The following is an 18,084-nucleotide window of genomic DNA, read 5'->3' on the forward strand; positions in this document are numbered from 1 at the left end:
ACCACTCCTGGGCTTTTCTAACAAGATCAGCAGAATGAGCCAAACAAGTCTATTCCTCGGAGGACAACTGTTCATAACCACAACAGAGTACACACATGCATATATGTACACAAACACACACACACACACACACACACAAACACACACACACGCACACGCACACGCACACGCACACGCACACGCACACACACACACGCACACAAACACACAAACACACACACACGTGCGCACACACACACACGCGCACACGATTGATGGAAGGGGAAGCGTTGAGTGCGCTGAAGTAATGTGAAATGTGCTGACTGACGGCTGAATGGAAGAGGAGTGAGAGATGCACCCATCACCAGCACACTGTGGCCAAAGGGTGGACTGTAGAGCTCTATGCGCTTAGAAAACCAGTTTCTCTGGCAGCACCTGACTTGGGGTAACAAATGAATAGGCAATATGCAGGTTGGCAATAATTAATGATGTTCAAGGACTGTTATAAATGGGCAACACACCTCAGGCTTAAAGTCATTAAGTTCATGAACGTGAACTCTTTAGTGCACTTATTCTATATACAATCAATGTAGTAGGGGTGTCACGATTCTCCAAATCCTCGATTCGATGCAATTTTCGATTTTAAAGTCACGATTCGATTCGATTTTCGATCTTTTTTTCAACATTACTATTAATGCATTACTTATATGTTATTTACTCTTTTTGGCCTTTTCCTTTTCTGTTTGGGGGGGGCTTTTATTTTGAAACCGCTTTTTATTTTGAAACCGTTCCAACCGCGAGGTTGTAATGTAAACAGAACCAACATTAGGCTAAAACAGAGACGTGAACATAGTGAAATGAAACAACACAGAATTATAATTTGATCGTTTCAGCACACTTCGAAGAGACCCAAGGTTAGTGTTCATGGATACTTATCAATGTGCATTTTAAGCCTTAAAGTAACTTTGGACTGTAACTAGATCATCTTTTCACTTGCTAAGTTGAGTAGGGTAAGTTAGTTTTAATTGACGTGAATGAACGAGTACTTCCACACCGGTGATTTCAAAGTAGCAAGAGGGGCTTTGATTTCGGTAGGTTGATGTGTATATTTTAACTGGCTGCAGCCTAAAATTAGAGGAGTGTTGATGCTGCAGTTCAGCACATGCGTTTGTGCGTCTTGGCATACATGCTGGATGTGACATTGGGGGTGTGGCTGCATCGTCGATTCTACTTTTAAATTCGAAGTTCGAGATTGAGATGTAATTTCGAACGATTTCGATATAAAATCGAAATCGTGACACCCTTACAATGTAGTGGTATAAAGTGATAAATAATGTATATAATTAGAGGTCTGTTGGTTAGTCACATGAGATTATAATATTATTCTGCACTATTGCAGAACCTGGAAGGTAAAAGCATTTTTGTTTACAGGGATTGATGCTTTACTAAACCATTTTTTAAACTTGATTTTACTGGTTCAATAACTGGGCTAATCTGTTGATTCAGTTGCCCATTAATCTTCAAGAAGCATTCTTTTGCCAATACTTCAGATTGCCAATACTGAGTGGCAAAGAGGAAAAGCTGCTGAACACACCACTGGCTTGCTGAGCTCAGTCAGCAAAATGGACAAGTATTAAGGAAACTGACTGCTGCTGTGTTAATGTTGACAAGCGTATGATACCTTTGCCATCTGTGCCTGGACACCGCTGGTCTTCAGCGCTGAGACAGCCTTCTGTGCCGATGCCGGACTGTCAAAGTCTACAAACCCGTAACCTGGGATGGGGAGCAGACATTACTAAGAGCATTTGGACCATCCTCTTGGGCTGACATTATTGACAATACTGACATTATTAAGGAAAAACAGGAATTGCTTTTGTCAAATAAACACAGTCCATCAACTACACTTGAATTAATTGGAATAAACTTGGAATTTTTAATATGGCAACTTAAATGTAGTTGACAAAACCCCATCTTGCAGCATAATATTAGTTAAAACAACCTGATTTAAAGCGTAACTCTCGCCAAAATGCAACCTAGGGTCTTTTTGTGCATGTACCACGAATCAAACTTTCGTTTAAAAGCATAATTAGGACAGAAGCGCCACTTTTAAGATTTACCGTTTTCGGGTACACATGAACTCGAGCATTGACAACATTGTTTGTCTACACAGAGTTTACTAAAAGGAAAGGTTTTGAACAACCTCACTTTAGCAGTTGGTTTTTCACTTGACGTCATCTTGCCCAAACCTTTCTTTTTAGTAAACTAAACGAAAGTTTGACTCGGGTACTTTCACAAAAAGACCCTAGGTTGCATTTTGGCGAGGCTTTAATGCAAATTCAGTCGAATTTCTAGCCTGCACATACAGTATGACAATCACAGGCACACATCAATCAGCATAGGCTACTGGTGCATTCATGCACATGGGAGAACATTTTTCCCAGTGAAAACAAAATTGCGAACATCATCTCATGTGGGAATATCTGGTGGGAAACTGGGGGAAGTTTGCGAACAGAGTTGCCTTGTTGTCACTTGTCGTCACTTTTGTCCTCATTCAAATGATTGTGCGTCATTTTGCATAAGCTCTAATGAGACGTTTTAGCTAAAATATGAACAAACAAATCATATTGCTTATTATGAAACAAAATGTTTTTGTTTGTATATAAAGCAGTTTGTATGAATTACCCCTAATTCCCAGTTAATTCCTGTAAATGCCCATTAATTCTCATAATTTCCTTTAATTCCATGAAGGTTTCCAATTTGGATTATTTCCAAAATTCCCAGCTTAACTTCTCATGGAAAGTTTCCGCCTCTTCGCAACCCTACTGATGAACTAGCATTTTCATCATTGCTTAACATGTTTTATCAACACAAAACTGAAACAAACGTCCAGAAATGGGATCATAGCATTTTAACAAAAATTGTTTGGTTTGGAAAAGAAATCACACATACACACCTTTACATTTGTTTGTGGTCTTATCAAGGATGGCTTTCGTGGACACAATTTTGCCATACCTGTGAAAGGAGAACAGACATACATTGTTGAAAAGGTTGGTGGCCTCCAACTGAGAAGGGTGTGTTTGCAGGTGTTGAGTGACATGAAAGCCTATGAGTCCCACTCTGCTTTCCTGACAGAAGAACAAGCAGCACCAAAACAGAGGGACATTCCTGCTGCAACTCCTCTATTCAATGAAACCTACTGGATCACTATAACTGTGTTGAGTTTTTCAGTTGACAACATAAATGCCTTATTGGCAGACAGAGTAGACATTTTTCTAGACATTTTTCGTCTTGGCTGAGAAGTGTCTGTCAGAGGAGAATAATGGCCAGAGCTTGCAGGGGAGGGAAATTCCTCCATCATCAACAGAAAGTATATGCTGACAGAACTGACAGAGAAGGTAGGAGTGTGAGGAAGCCTGATGTAAACGTTTGTGTGTGTGTGTGTGTGCGTTTTCTTTGCTAGATTTGATTTATCAGTGACCTTTCTTGTGGAAAAAAGCTACATGCTGTAAGGTTGAAGGCAAAATGAACTGTTTGGCAGCTGACGGAAGGAGATTTATATTTTCTATCACACTCTTGATGAATGCTACGTGAAATACCATTACACTGAATTCCACTGACATTTTCACAACACTCTATTCTTTCCAATCCCTGCAAGAGCATTTCATTTTTGAGCCAACAAAATAAATATGGCACACTCTTCTTGAGATATCTGTTTAAATTTGATTTGATGTGTGCACCAAGACATTGAAGAAGTAATCACACCCTTGCTTTTGGAGCAAGGCAAGAATAAACAACATTCACGGGATGTTATGTCAAGCGAGGAAGCAGGAACATGGAAGGCATCCAATGACATTACACAGATGGGTCATGTGACTCCTTGGCAAGGAGGCCCACTGGTGACCTTGGCCTTGACCCTTATGATGCACTTCCTGCCTGTGACATACGAGTCCCAGCCAGGATGCCAAACAGATAGGGATCATTTACATTGTGGGATTTATTGAAAGTTCAGGAATTTTGGAGGCACACAATGCACTTACCAAGGTTCCATTTCCCAGTGGCTCCAGATAAAACCCAACATGCAGAAAAAGTCAAGGGATTTTAACCATAATTAAAATACGTGGGTTGTCTCACTGAGCCAAAGGGCTTTTACCTTACAGCTGCACAATCCAACTGAAGAGGAACACAGGTGAGCTGGCCTATAATTTGCTGTGATGTAAAGAGATCTTTCTGGAACACTGGCTAGTGCCCGGTAGGTCTTCCAGATATGCCTCCCCCTGGTAATTGCCTCCCTGAATGTCACCATTCCATAAAAATGTGAAATCTGAAAGCCTGTTAAGCCCACAGCTCAGCCTGATTCAATCTGGCTCTCTTGTTACTCCAGTGACCTCGACTAAACCTTAAACCAGGAAATCAGCCAAAGGGGATTAAGGCTATTTGCTAACTGACTCTAAAGAATCAATTTCAAGAATTGCCAGGGCAATGGCTTTGTTCCCAAAAGCAGAGGAGGGCAAGAAGACCAATATGGCCTGGCAGGAGAAATGGTTTAGAAGAACACAGGAGTTCATTCCATCCCTCCAATCTTTGTCAGCATACAGAGGCCTTCAATGCCAGACTACAGACGGCTATAAATACAGACTGTAAATCTGTACATTAGTCACACCACATTACTTTTGCACGGTTCATGCTGAACTACAGTGGCGTTTTCAGTCTTACTGATGAATGTGATCAGATGAATGAATCTCTGATCGTTGTTCTGATTTAGTTACCTAATTGATTGGATTCAGGGTTTGTTAGCTAGTTTGACATTTCTCATTGTCAATGGATGAAATGTCATAGCAACAAATTATACAAAATAATAAAAACATGTTCCCCTCTTTAAGGTTTTCTGTAAAACAAAAAAGGAAGTACACTATGCCCACAATCTTCTGATTGGCGTAGGTTTGGCGGTTTTGAAAGGTGGCTTAACAACAGCTGCTGTTACCGATGGCGCTGTGGTTGAGTGCCTCCCCTTGTGAGCCTGTCAAGGTGCCAGGGGGAAATCATGCACTAGTGGGAAAACACAAACGCAACAATCACCACATTCAGCTGCGAGCCCGGGGAAGCACCGATCCCTGGCGAAAGACACAGCGCATGCACACCATGGCTCTGTGTTTGTGTGTGTGTGTCTGTGCAGGGGCGCCTGCAGGTATGACTGCTATGGTACGTATACCCATCTACAGACCCCCCCCCCCCGCCACCTAATAACAACCTATTCATTTGGACAACTTTATACAGCCCTTTAAGAAAGGCTAAAGTTACCTTTAGTTTTGTCCCAGTTTACCCTTGTGTATGGCTTTAAACATCGTGTGCACTTTAACATCAGTAGCCTAAGCATTATTCCAACTGTAACGCTAACGTTTTGACAAGCACCCCAATTTTGACCACCTTGTTCTTGCCCATCTGAAATAACTCCTAGCTTTGCTGTCTCCATCCTTTCGTTGTTTTCAAAAAACGTTTTATATCCATGATGGCCTTGAAGTCTTGACTTGACTTCTGTAATTGCTGCATGCGTGCGTGTTTAGAAACTTTACTTTCAGAAAAAAAAATAGCCTACTGTCATGCACTTGGGAAGTTATGATAGGTCAACTTGGTGTGAATACACATACAGAGGAAATTGTCTGTCGTTGTTGAGTTGCCTGATGGTACGCACAGTGCGTACGGCCCTACACCTGCAGGCGCGCCTGTGTCTGTGTGTCTGTGTGTATGTGTGTATGTGTGTGTGTGTGTGTGTGTGTATTTGCTTCACCTACCACCTCTCACAGCTATTGCAATTTCAACTGGCTGCACTACAATGGTACTGTTACCACACTGCACACAGCTGTACATACAGCCCTATAAGAAAGGATAAAGTCCTCTTAATTCCAGATCTTTGGTACAATAAGTTACATCCTTTTCATTCAAGCGCTCTCTTGTTTGGTCATGAGATAGCATGAGCCTAGCAGGTCAACCACAGAGCCGTGTGTTTCTTGAACTCTGTCCAGCAACTTTGATGGCAGCCAGTTGTATACAGTTGTTTTCACAAGGTGGTTTAGAGTAGTATAAATTAAGTGCTTTTTTGCACTTCTGGTTAGACACAAACTGAATTTCGTTGGTAGGGCTGGTCACCGATCACAGGATGGGCATTGAAAGAAAGTGTAGATCCCTGCCCTAACGTTTTTTAAAGCCAACAGTTAAACATGCCAATGCATCAATTGCAAAGATTAAGAATGACGGACAACATTTAGAGGAAACAAAATGTAAAGTATATTAGTGCCTACACTAAGAAATGGCTGTACAGCACAGCAAAATAGAATCATAACCTATTTTACCATTACAGCACGGTACTGGAGCTAATTCTGGGTAATATTTGTGAAGCAGGAATCTTGTACAGCACCCTACAGTAAATGTCTTGCTTACTGTAACTCTGCTGCTACCTTGCTGTGATATACTGCCACTCTACTGTAAGTTACTGTAAATTCAGCCATCTGACGTCATGACACGCTGCAGGTGTGCATTACTGAAAATCATGCCTCCTGTCAACTTCTTTTTAAAACAAAATGAATGATAAACCACAGAGCAGCAACCATTAAGCAAAATCATAGGTAACACTTTATAATAACTACACACAATTCATCATTTATTAAGCCTTTGTGACTTATTAGTTAATGGTTTGTTCATCATTAGTGATTTCTAATTCATCATCAGTAAAGTATTTGTTCACACAGTTATAAATAGTTTGTTCATAGTAAATAAGCCTATATCTTAAATATGTTTGTACATTATTGTTAATACAATGATGCAATAATATGTTTTTGATTAAGTAATATTTCCATTATTTAAAGGTAAACTATAAAGTTTACACTTGCATTTATTCATTTAGCCGACACTTTCACCCAAAGCAACTTACAAATGTCAATGAAATGAAAGGGAAAGGCCACATTGGTGGATGCCGGGGTTTGAACCCCCAACTTTATGGGTTACTGCATGTTAACCTGGCTCCCTATCCACTACACTACCTCTGCCCAGTGGTGTTACAACAGTCAATATATATATAATATAGATATGCATGTTTACTATGAACAAACCATTTTTAACTGTGTGTAAACATGATTTACAGATGAGAATTAATGTAGGAATAATGCTTTACAAATGAAGAGTACAACATTTAATAATAGTTTACAGATGTTTAATAACAGTGTGTAGTAGAAGAAAACAGAAACTCTTGCATAGTTGTAGGAGTTTCTATCTGGGCCAAGGTAGTGTAGTGGATAAGGAGCTGGACTAACATGCAGTAGCCTGAAAAGTTGGGGGTTCGATTCCCGGCTTTTACTGTTGTGTTTTACTGTAATGTCAATGGCCTTCAATTTAATTGACATGTGTACGTCGCTTGTCTGCTAAATGAATGAATGTGAATGCAATCTTTACAACTCATTTGAAATAAATAAGGCATAGAAAGTCCTCACTTTAGATAAGCTCACAAAATATCATTAACTAACCACTTGTAACCCCTGAGTTAATCATGAATTATAGTATTAGGAAGTGGTTTATAAAATATGTATCCTCACCCTAACTAATCATTAGTGCATGTGTATATTGCATAATTTATTAAGTATTAACAATAATTCATAAAACTATATTTTAGATATAGGCTTATTTACTATGAACAAACCATTCATAACTGTGTGTACAAATACTTTATTTATGAGAATTAACATAGGAACAATGCTTTACAAATGATGAACAAAGTATTTTGTAATAGTTTGCAACTGGTTTATAATAAGAAAATGATTTCATTATAAGTGGTTGTTTCATTACTTATTAAGTATAAATCATGTACTTACAAACATATTTTTTGGATAGGCTTATTTACTATGAACAAACCATTTATAATTGTGTGAACAAATGCTTTACTGATGATAAATTATGTATGAACAAGAAATTACTAATGATGAACAAACCATTAACTAATAAGTAACAAAGGCTTAATAAATGATGAATTTTGTGTAGTTATTATAAAGTGTTACCGCCTTCTTTAAACGATTACAGTGTAAGAGTTCAAAGTTGTCAAAATTACCTGAGCCCATAGTTCTTCATTTAGGTTACTTTACATAGTGGCAATAAGACAATGTTTACATTTAAATACATAGTAAATCCTCCATAAATGTGCCCACAGGATTGAGCACTCAGAGCACTTAGAGGATACACACACGCATCCTCGAAAATTTGGCAAAACGAAGGACTTTGGCCTTGGTAGAATTTGGAAGGCTTTGATGGATGCTTGACATTGGAACATTACTACGGCAGAACTTGATGACGTAACATCCTTCCAATAGCAGCCTTGAATGATCCCACCTTGACTTTGAGAAAAACCATGCCACTTAATATGTTTGAGTAGAAACTCGGAATTTGAAATATGGTCCACAAGCAAAAAAGCCTACTGTTGTGTAAGGGATAACGGCCGCCGAGGTGTCCTGTTATACGGAATTAATGGACGAGGGCAAGGGGCAAAGAACTCCCAGACGCGCAGCGGAGTTGCCTCTGCCCGAGTCCATTAATTCCGTATAACTGGACACACCTCGAAGGCCGTAATCCCGCTTATCACCCAGTTGCCACTGTAATGCCATGCCTTGATAGCACGCAAAGGAAACACGCGGTTCCATTTAACCCTTAAAGGTGTAGGTTTTTGAACATTCTAAGTTCCGCAACAATTGAAGGTTCTAAAATTCTATGTTGAATTCAATGAACCCAGATATTCTTTAGAACGTTCATTTCTCAACATTCCCATCACACCGGTGTGACGGTACTCCTTTAAGGGTTAAAAAGAAGTCCACTAGTTCAGCTTGTTGAAGGCTACAACTTTTGTTGGCGCTATAACAGCGATAGCATGGACAGTTTGCTTGTTTAGAGTTGATTCCATTGTTGCGAAGCCTGCCTCCAGGCTCAACCGTCGTCCTACTATGGTTGTTATGGTTAACATTCATATTCATAAGCATTGATATGGAACGGCGATTAAACTTTTTTACCATATCTACTTCATAGGTGTTCCGTTATTCAGAATTAAAAGCCCACCCGCCAGCCAATCAGAAAAGAGTATTGCTTCTCTCCGGGTGATAATTACTGTTAAAGACCGCATTTGATTCATTTGGTACACATCTGTATTGAACCTAACATCCTGTACCTAAACGGTTCGGTACGAATACTTGTACCTTTACACACCTATTATTTACTAACCCCAACTTTATGCTGTGGGACAATGAAAGTGTGTTTAGGAGAAGAGTAACAGTTTTAGAGATATGTAGCCAGCTTCAATTAAAAATGCCAGTCTTTATTGTTGACCACTTGGGCATTAAACAATGTGGTTTAATATTTATGCATCCAAGGGGGGTTGTTTACGACTAAACTGTCATGATGTGTGAGATGCTCTCCTATGTAATGGAGATAATCCACATAATTCTCTTTTTACTCTCTAACTGTGCAATGTTGCAGTACATCAGTGACACTGAGCCCTGGGGGTTGATTAGTGCCATACTCACGGCTGACAAAGCTTCACCAGGTCGTGGTCTGTGGTGGATGGTGGAAGGCCACGGATGTATAGATTGGTCTTGCTGAGCTGCTCCCATCCAGTGGTGCTGCTGCTGCTGCTGCTGTTGCCGTTGCTGGTGCCGTTGGTACTGGGGCTGGGTGGAGCCATGGGGTGGGCAGTCGTGGCAGCAGGCTGTCATGACAACAGGAGAAGGTAAAAAAGTTGATTTATCTTGTCGCTAAAGGGTTTATCAACTAGTCAACTATCGAAATCACCATTCGGTGCAATAGGCAGCAGTCAACTAGATATGGACAAAAAGGCTTTTAAGGCTAAACTGGCATGACATTCCTATGGAAGTACTTCACTGAAAATGACACCTGTTCCACAGTGTCATGCAAGTTGTGTACAGCTGTACTTAACTACAGTAACAATATAACTGCCATGGATAACCATCTAATGAAAAATCCACTGCTGATATGCCAACTACCGTAATTTCCCAACTATTAGCCGCGGTTTATAATTGATTTTGCAAAATTTCTTCTGCTATGAGGTTAATACATGGGGGCAGTTAATATGGTATTAATATGGTTTTGCTTTCTTAACTTGCATAAAACACGGTCATGCGGCTTATACACAATGCAGCTAATACACAGAGAGTTACTGTATATCACTTTAAGTAGAACGGTATGGTCTCGTACAGTATGGCAGTGAACAGTATGGCAGTGTATTCAAATGAGAGAGAGATAGCTATATCTTAAAAACAAATGCTATTATTTTTTGTGATCCTCATTTACAAACACAGACTTTATTTTGTCCCTTAATGTCTGCCCCTTTTCTGCCACAGAGAACCTAGCAAGTTCTAAATTTCAGTGCTCATCATAAATGTCCATTACAAAACATCTCTTGGTACAAAAATATAAAAGAATTATATAGAGAACATACAATAACAGGCTCCCTTAAATTACTATCCACCCCTGGAAACTTCTGCTTCTGCAACACAGATGTGTCTTCCCTACATCTACAGTAAGTAACCTGACAAAAGCTGAAAAAAAACTGTTCACATGACACAATTTAAAGGCACCAGGTACAGTAATCAATCCTTCTCTCAATGACCATGACATTTGTGCCAGGACAAGCATACCCATCAATCACATTTTCTTAGATAAGTTATGCTGGTCTCTTGTTAATAGCAGCCTTGGCATGATGAGTGGGACGCACCGAAGCCCCCTCCCCAACCCCCAATACTGCACTGAACGTTTACCGCCTCTTACACACAAAGCACCCACTCCCCCTTTCCAGAGCCATCACAATGAGCTGTTCTTGTCCTGACCTGCAAATCAACTCTCTTATCTCACAACTCCATTCCCCCAAGGGCCTGTCTGAAAGCCTACACCCCCTGTCTCTCGCTAAAACATAGCCAGCCCTCCATCTATGTTTCTCTGTCACTCCCTCTTTCCATATATCTCCTTCTCTCTCTTCCATATGCACTCACAGTTTCCAATCTGTTGTTTTCCTGTCCAGGCAAAACAATTAAAGCACTGGAGAGGGGTGCCAAGGAAATCCAGACTTGGATGTTCACAGGACAACTATCCTAGCCTGGAAATATCCAGTCATTCACAAAGTGAATTCACCTTATGCCACCACGCCCATTTTAGAAATGTATTTTCTTTCACCTTGTGCTCAACTTTCCGGTCGGCTAGTTCCGTCTAGCTTCATTGGGATAACACGGCAGAAGAGGATGGAGAGGCTAACTTGGGAAATGAAAAATGCCATTCAGGTGGTCAGATTGCAATATTGTCACCTTCTTCGCCACCCAAGGCTATTCACCTCTATGGAGTGGGTAGATGATATGCGGTGGTGGCCACCGTATCGTATGGAGATGTATTTTAGAGAGGGACTGGCCATTCTTAGCACAGCATGCAAATACATAATTGTCATAATATATTTGTATAAAGTACTTTCTTTATTTTTTTACCCAAAGCCCAATGCATTATCTGATTATTTACTGTCTAAAATGCTAAAACTAAAACACTTCCTGCGGGGCATATTACAGAAACTTCCTAACTCGCAAATTCAATCTTATCTGTTTGGTAACCATGGTAACTACGTTTAGAAAGTCATTACACAACAGCCGCTCCAAAGTCAGTGTTCTTTTAACTTCAGATAGGAAAGATGTATCACGGTAATGTCGCCAAAATCCTAAATAAACGTTCCTAATTTTAGGATGACCCATAACATATGATGCCAGTCATCTCGATAGAACTCTGCTATCTAAATGTATCCTAATGGATGTACTGCTCAATGGGAAGATCGGACACAATGCAGGCAAAGATGGCACCCCTCATGTTTGCGTGCAGAATAATGTGAATAGAGTCTGGGAACCCTTGATTGAAAAACTTGTGTAACACTTGCATTGCAACGGGCATTCACTTTTGAAATCATTGGTCCAGCCTTACCAATCACATTGATCAGACATTCCTAATGTTACTTCCTACATCACCTAAACTTTACAAACTGACAATAAATAGCATCAACAGTCAAAAAACACTATATGTGGGTCTACCTTTGCTGCAAATAAATTTCTGCATTTTTTGACGTTTGCAGGTGTTGCTACATCTGTTTATCACAATAAGTTTCGGTTTCATCTTCCCCTCTCGTTGCTGATTGGCCTGACATTTTGCTTGTCTGAGGGAAAGGTTATGAACTATGGGGTTCCCAGACTAGCTCTCCCTAAAACAAGATCTAGGTGGGCAGGGCCAGGCTAACTATCCTCTCTCTAAGCAGAAGATCTAGGTGGGCAGGGCCAGGCTAACTATCCTCTCTCTAAGCAGAAGATCTAGGTGGGCAGGGCCAGGCTAGAACTATCTCCTCTCTAAGCAGAAGATCTAGGTGGGCAGGGCCAGGCTATAACTATCCTCTCTCTAAGTCCCCCCTCAGTCTGGGAATACAAAGGGGGACTATATACATGGAATACAGTAGTGCACCTACTAAGAGACTTTAACTCTCTTACTCTCAAAACTGAGTGTATTTAACTCTCTTACTCTCAAAACTGAGTGTATGATGGGGAGTGAGACTAATGTGCATTTTGAGATCACTCAAAATGCACATTAGTCTCACTCCCCATCACAAACACTTCCATTTCAAAATATGGGGTGGAATTTCTTTCGATACAGACAGAGGAAGAGCTAGGGTGGTGGTGGGGTTTATCATGTGACCAGGTGAGGTCGGCCTGGGACGGCGGAAGTGGGGGCCTCTCATCCATCACATGTGCTCCATCACGGAGCCTGACCACAGCCCACAGCGCTGAATCACTTCCTTCCGGTGACTCACTCATTAAAACAGCATCCATCCCACACAGCACTCTACTTACAAACAAAATGGCCACTGATAAAAAAAAAGCCCATATCCCATGTTTTTCAAATGCTTCCCAGCCATTCACACCCAATAAAATGACAGAAACATGTGAAATGTGAAATAAGGACTACTCACAAAGTCCTATAGTTTGTGAAAACCGAAGGTATAACTAATGAATGGTTGATTGTATGTAAGAGTTGATGGTATGTAAGAGAGATGGTATGTAAGAAGATGTGAGTCAGAGTGCATATAGATTAATATAAATTCTGCTGGCTCGAATGTCAAAGGTGGTGATTTAAGTGAACAGTAAAGCAAACCTTTGAAGGCACCTGGTGAGGGTTCTGTGGATGCTAACAAGGAGCCATATGTGCTTTGACACACTGACCTACTTCTCCAAAAGTAACCATCTCCTTCTCACACATACACACTCACTCAGGTGAGCATGGACAGACGTACTCACTCACTCTATCAATTACACTCACATTTAAACACACAGACACACACATAAAATAGTGGTAGAATAAAGCATAGACACATGTCCTCTCTCTCAGTCAGTCTCTCACACACACACACACACACACACACACACACACACACACACACACACATCCTTTCAGTCTTACATACACACACATACAGACACAAAAACACAAATTGAATAGAAACAAAAACCCTTGCCAACTCATATGGAAAGTTGGACACACACACTCTAGTGAACACAAACAGACACCTACTCTCAGTCACATTCATTCCGCCTCGTCATGTCACCAGGCTGTGGCCGAGAGGACACACCACTTGCTGGAAACTCTAAAGTCTATCCACCTTCTTGTGTGTTGAACACAAATTTCAAACACCAGTTGGAACATGTACATAAGTATATATAAGTCATTTTGAGGATGCATGTCTTAATAATTGCTCTTGATGGAAAGATTAAAAAGAGCCCCTTTTATTTCAGTGTCACATCAACGACCACTCTCAAAGGGGAGGAGCATATCTGGGCAATTTTCATGTGATGGCAGTCTGTGTGTGTGTGTGTGTGTGTGTGTGAGAGAGAGGGGGTGAGAGGTGGGGGTATATTTCCTGAACATGGAGTGATTCAAAGAGTCTGGGACAAAGGAACTATTGATTCCACTGCAAGTGAGTGAATGTTAAAATTGGGAAGGTAGCCAAAGGCCAAACTTAAAGGTCATGACAGACGTATCTGACCACAAAGCAAAGGAGTTGCTCTTCCGAAATATTCTGTCTTAACACCCCTTGTGGGCAGAACACATTCCCCAAAGAAGGTTCCTCAACAGTTATTTGGAATGCTTTTCAGCCATAAAGAAATAATTTCAACTAGCAAGAAATAAAAGCAAGAAAAGGAGCAAAATGCAAGTACACAAAGGTAGAAGAGATTGATAAAAAAAAAAACCTGCATACAAAAAGAATGCTAGAAGAAAGAGAGATTGCAGTAGAGAGGGAGAGGGAGAGAGAGAGTTGGGAAGGGGAAAGAGAAGAAGGAGAGATCGGACACAATCTCTATGCCATCTCTCATGCATTGCCTGAGACTGCACAGCTATGAGGAGCAGTCATCTCTGGACATATGGTTTCTGTAAACTGTGAAATCGCAAGGCCACATTAACCTCTGCGAGCCAGGATCCCACACAGACGAATCTGATGAGGGAGAAAGGAAGGGAAACACAATGGAGGTTCTGTTGTTCATGAATCTATCTGTAAAAAGTGATAACTTTGCATTTTCTTTTTTCCACTTTTTAAAGGTGTCCACTTTTCTAAGGGATGTTACGTGGTTTCTAAGCTAAAACATTTTTTGTCACATACAGCAAACCATCACCTCACCATCTGCTAGCTGCCTGTCCCCTGAATACACTGTAAAAAGTGTATGTGCAGTCTCTGTGGACAGCTCTAAAACAACAACAAAACATCCTGATCCAGCCTGGACCATGAAACATAACAAACTGTTCCAGCCAATCACCGAAGAGATGCGCTCAGGAGAGTTTCAATTGCACAGGAGGGAGGGGGAGGGAGGGACGAGCTAGCTCTCTGTTTTGTGAACATTAGTGACGTTACCCAGCATCACTTAGAGCACCTTTAATGTAACAATATCACATATATTAGAGCACTGTTTTCTCCTTGTCATAATGTGTAACTTTCCACCACATTTCAAAACACACATAGAACTGAAGAGTTATAACTGAGGGAATTTAATGAAATACTAAATAAGGCGTCATTCGCACACCCGAGTTCAAAAGTGGAACAGTAGCAGCATATGTCTGAGTGAACTGCTTAGAGGCAGCCACATACCTGAATGATGTTTAGGCACTACAGGAGCAGCCTACTGAAAAACTCTCTAGGCGTATATTTCTGAGAAAGGTTAGGCCAATGCTAAAACTGACCAACTGAATTTATATTCTACGTTTCCAGACATTTGGAGGGCTGTAGTAGGCTAGACGTCATTGAGCTACAACTCCCTCTATCTGGCCACACCCCTTGGATGCTTTGACCCGGACTACTGCTACAATGGCAGCTCTGAGCATCCTGCGACTTCATCTTTATATCAAACCAAAGACCAATTCACCATGAATAGGCAAATCCATGATTTCTGCTGATGTCATTGTTAGAGATAAAGTACAAAGTGGGCGATATATGACAAACGACTGAGTAGGCTAGCCTATTTTAAGCACCACACACACACACAGGCGGACTGAGATGACATTGCCTGATTACAGCATCACATACATGGTGTGATACACATTCAACACGAAAGACGGTGAAGGGAATGTAGCCTAGGCTACGTGGGGATAAAAATGGACGGCAAATCGTAGGGAGGGAGCGTTTAGCAATTAAAAACACTGAAAGGGTTTCTATTTTATTTTATCTGTATCAGCACTGCTCGGGGCATGGAATTCACTTGTAAACCGGATATGTCAAACGCGTTATGCGTGTAGGCTACAGTGCCCGTCTCGTGCGTTTAGCAAAGCTGTGATCTCAAACGAAGCAAACGGGAACTGTTTGCTCATCTATAACTAAATATTCCTGCGTCCTTTCGAAAAGAAGTGTGATATAAGCCGTTTTTTTTCCAGCTAGGCTATCTCCCATCCTTATCACGACAAAGGTCATCTAGGCTGTGTAGCGCAGGACCCACTGCCTATAGCATCACTCAACCTCAAAAAATCACATACATCCACAGACTAATCTAAGACTTTGTTTAAAATAGGTCAACCACTAGAACATTATAGCCTACACACGTTTGTAATTCAGTTACTTTCAACTATACTGCCTATGTATAATAAACAATCTAAAGGTGACGATTGACACACGCTAGCTAGCCATAGGTTAGTTCACGCGAACAGCTCGATGTAAGCTTAGCCAACTGAGGCTGTTATACACCGGTTAGTGAGAATTTTCATCATGGTAAGTAACTATTAGTAGAACCACTCGTTACAACTAAACAGACTTTAATGCAGGCAACAATGTAAAAATGACACGCCATTTAATTAAGTTCGCAATTACAGAGAGACTCTTCGCAGTGTTATTGTGTAGACATACCTGCTTACGGTACGGCGTCCTCATTGGGTTGGCAGTGTTGGCGAATATCATTTTAATTCCTTGGTTTTCGAGACTCGTTAATGCCAAAAAGTATGTAGATGAAATGTCTTGCAGTCGATGTGTAGGACCTATCCCGGATTTCTTTAGAGCGCATAAATGATCCACATAGCACACGGTTTGTATGGAGGCTTGGATTGCCTTCAGTAATGTGGCCTATGTTATGTGTCTCAATGATGCCGCTGAAATATGAACTTTAACAGTAAAAGATGTCCAAGGTTTGTGCCACCTTGGGTCGCCTAACCAGTTTCAGGAACCCGCCCGGTTCATTGATCTGAGTCCTGTGGCCCGCAGCAGACCCACCTACTGTGGAATAAACCATTCTCCCTTGTGATGTTAGGGAATAGGTGATCCTTATCGTTCAATATGAGAACAGCTACGATAACATATATATGCAGTGGCATGAGACCAACATTGTGTTAATAATAAGGATGGAACGCGATTACTAATTTGATTAAGGGTCACTTGTAACAACTCGAAAATAATAGAAGCGCGGAGTGCTTTCCCCCTAAAAAGCAGGTTTGGCTCATTCTTGCACGCATACCACGCATTCCATAAACCAACCATCACATCCCATCTGCAGTATCCTACCCGGCAAGAGAAATATGCAAGAACCCGCAGGGGCTGTCCCAACTACATATTCTAGTTATTCATTGATCTGATCAGACTTAACAAATATATCGGAATTCATAGCCTAAAGGATGAATTAGTCTCGCATGTTTTCTGATATAGGCCCTATCGACAGTTTGTCTCCTTTCTCGAATAATTGGCAGAACAAATAATCTTGTTAACATTGTCGTGTTGCCTCTCACGTTAAACCACCAGATCAAAACAGTGTCTCGGAGGAATTTATTTCACATGGAGAAGGCGTCAACCCAATTAGGCCGAATCAACATGCGCCCTGGGGCTATCATTCACATGGAAGTAGGCCTATCATTTTTTGTTTTGATTCTCAGCTTATGAAGCCTATTAAAGCAAAGCACGAAATTCATGTTAATTGCTTTCCCAAGGATCAACATTTAAATACAGACCTAATAGAACAGCTCTATAAAGGCCAAATCTCTCACGGCAATAACACACATTAGCCCAGGCTATCACAGAGGTCTGTAACTTCAGACATATAAAATCAGAAAATAGGCGTGAGAAAGATGTTTAGTCAACATCAGAGGTATCCATTTGAATCCCAGTCACTATCCCTCACGGGATCAAAAAAGCAGAGGCGGACAGAGTAGCTTCATTACTTGAGTAAAAGTACAAATACCCTTTGCTAAATTTTACTCAAGTACAAGTAAAAGTACAACAGTCAGATGCTACTTAAGTAAAAGTACTGAAGTAGGCCTACTTGTTTTTAAAAGTACTTGAGTATCAAGAGTACAAGAGTAGCCTACATTTTCTAAATATTGCATTACTACTGCCACAGTGCTTACATTTATGTACAGAAATGTCCTACATGGAGTTATAAAAAATGTTAATGTTAATACCTTGGAGAATGTAAAAGGAATTGAAAGTAAAATCAAGTCATTTTCATCTTTTTACCATGTTGCCAGGGATGGGCAGTATTTCTAATACATGTATTTAAAATACGTATTTCAAATACAAAATACTAT

The 18,084-nt window shown here is 40.7% G+C and overlaps 1 protein-coding gene across 2 annotated transcripts in view; it reads right to left on the reverse strand.

The window, feature by feature from the left end:
• Window positions 1-16,755, reverse strand: part of rbms1a (RNA binding motif, single stranded interacting protein 1a) — a 33,833-nt gene extending 17,078 nt beyond the window's left edge. For both annotated transcript variants that reach the window (XM_076303757.1, XM_076303756.1), the window contains exons 1-4: window positions 16,421-16,755; window positions 9,531-9,712; window positions 2,933-2,991; window positions 1,661-1,752 (exon numbers count right to left, since the gene is read on the reverse strand). In XM_076303757.1, the coding sequence (XP_076159872.1) occupies window positions 1,661-1,752; window positions 2,933-2,991; window positions 9,531-9,712; window positions 16,421-16,471 (384 nt within the window). In that variant the 5' untranslated portion in view covers window positions 16,472-16,755. The remainder of the gene's footprint in view (window positions 1-1,660; window positions 1,753-2,932; window positions 2,992-9,530; window positions 9,713-16,420) is intronic.
• Between the last annotated feature and the right edge of the window lie 1,329 nt (window positions 16,756-18,084).

Source organism: Alosa pseudoharengus, unplaced genomic scaffold (assembly GCF_046254945.1).
Source record: "Alosa pseudoharengus isolate Yale_2024_CS ecotype anadromous, Long Island Sound unplaced genomic scaffold, YU_APseudo_1.1 YU_APseudo_1.1_scf_24, whole genome shotgun sequence".
NCBI classification, from domain to species: Eukaryota; Metazoa; Chordata; class Actinopteri; order Clupeiformes; family Clupeidae; genus Alosa; species Alosa pseudoharengus.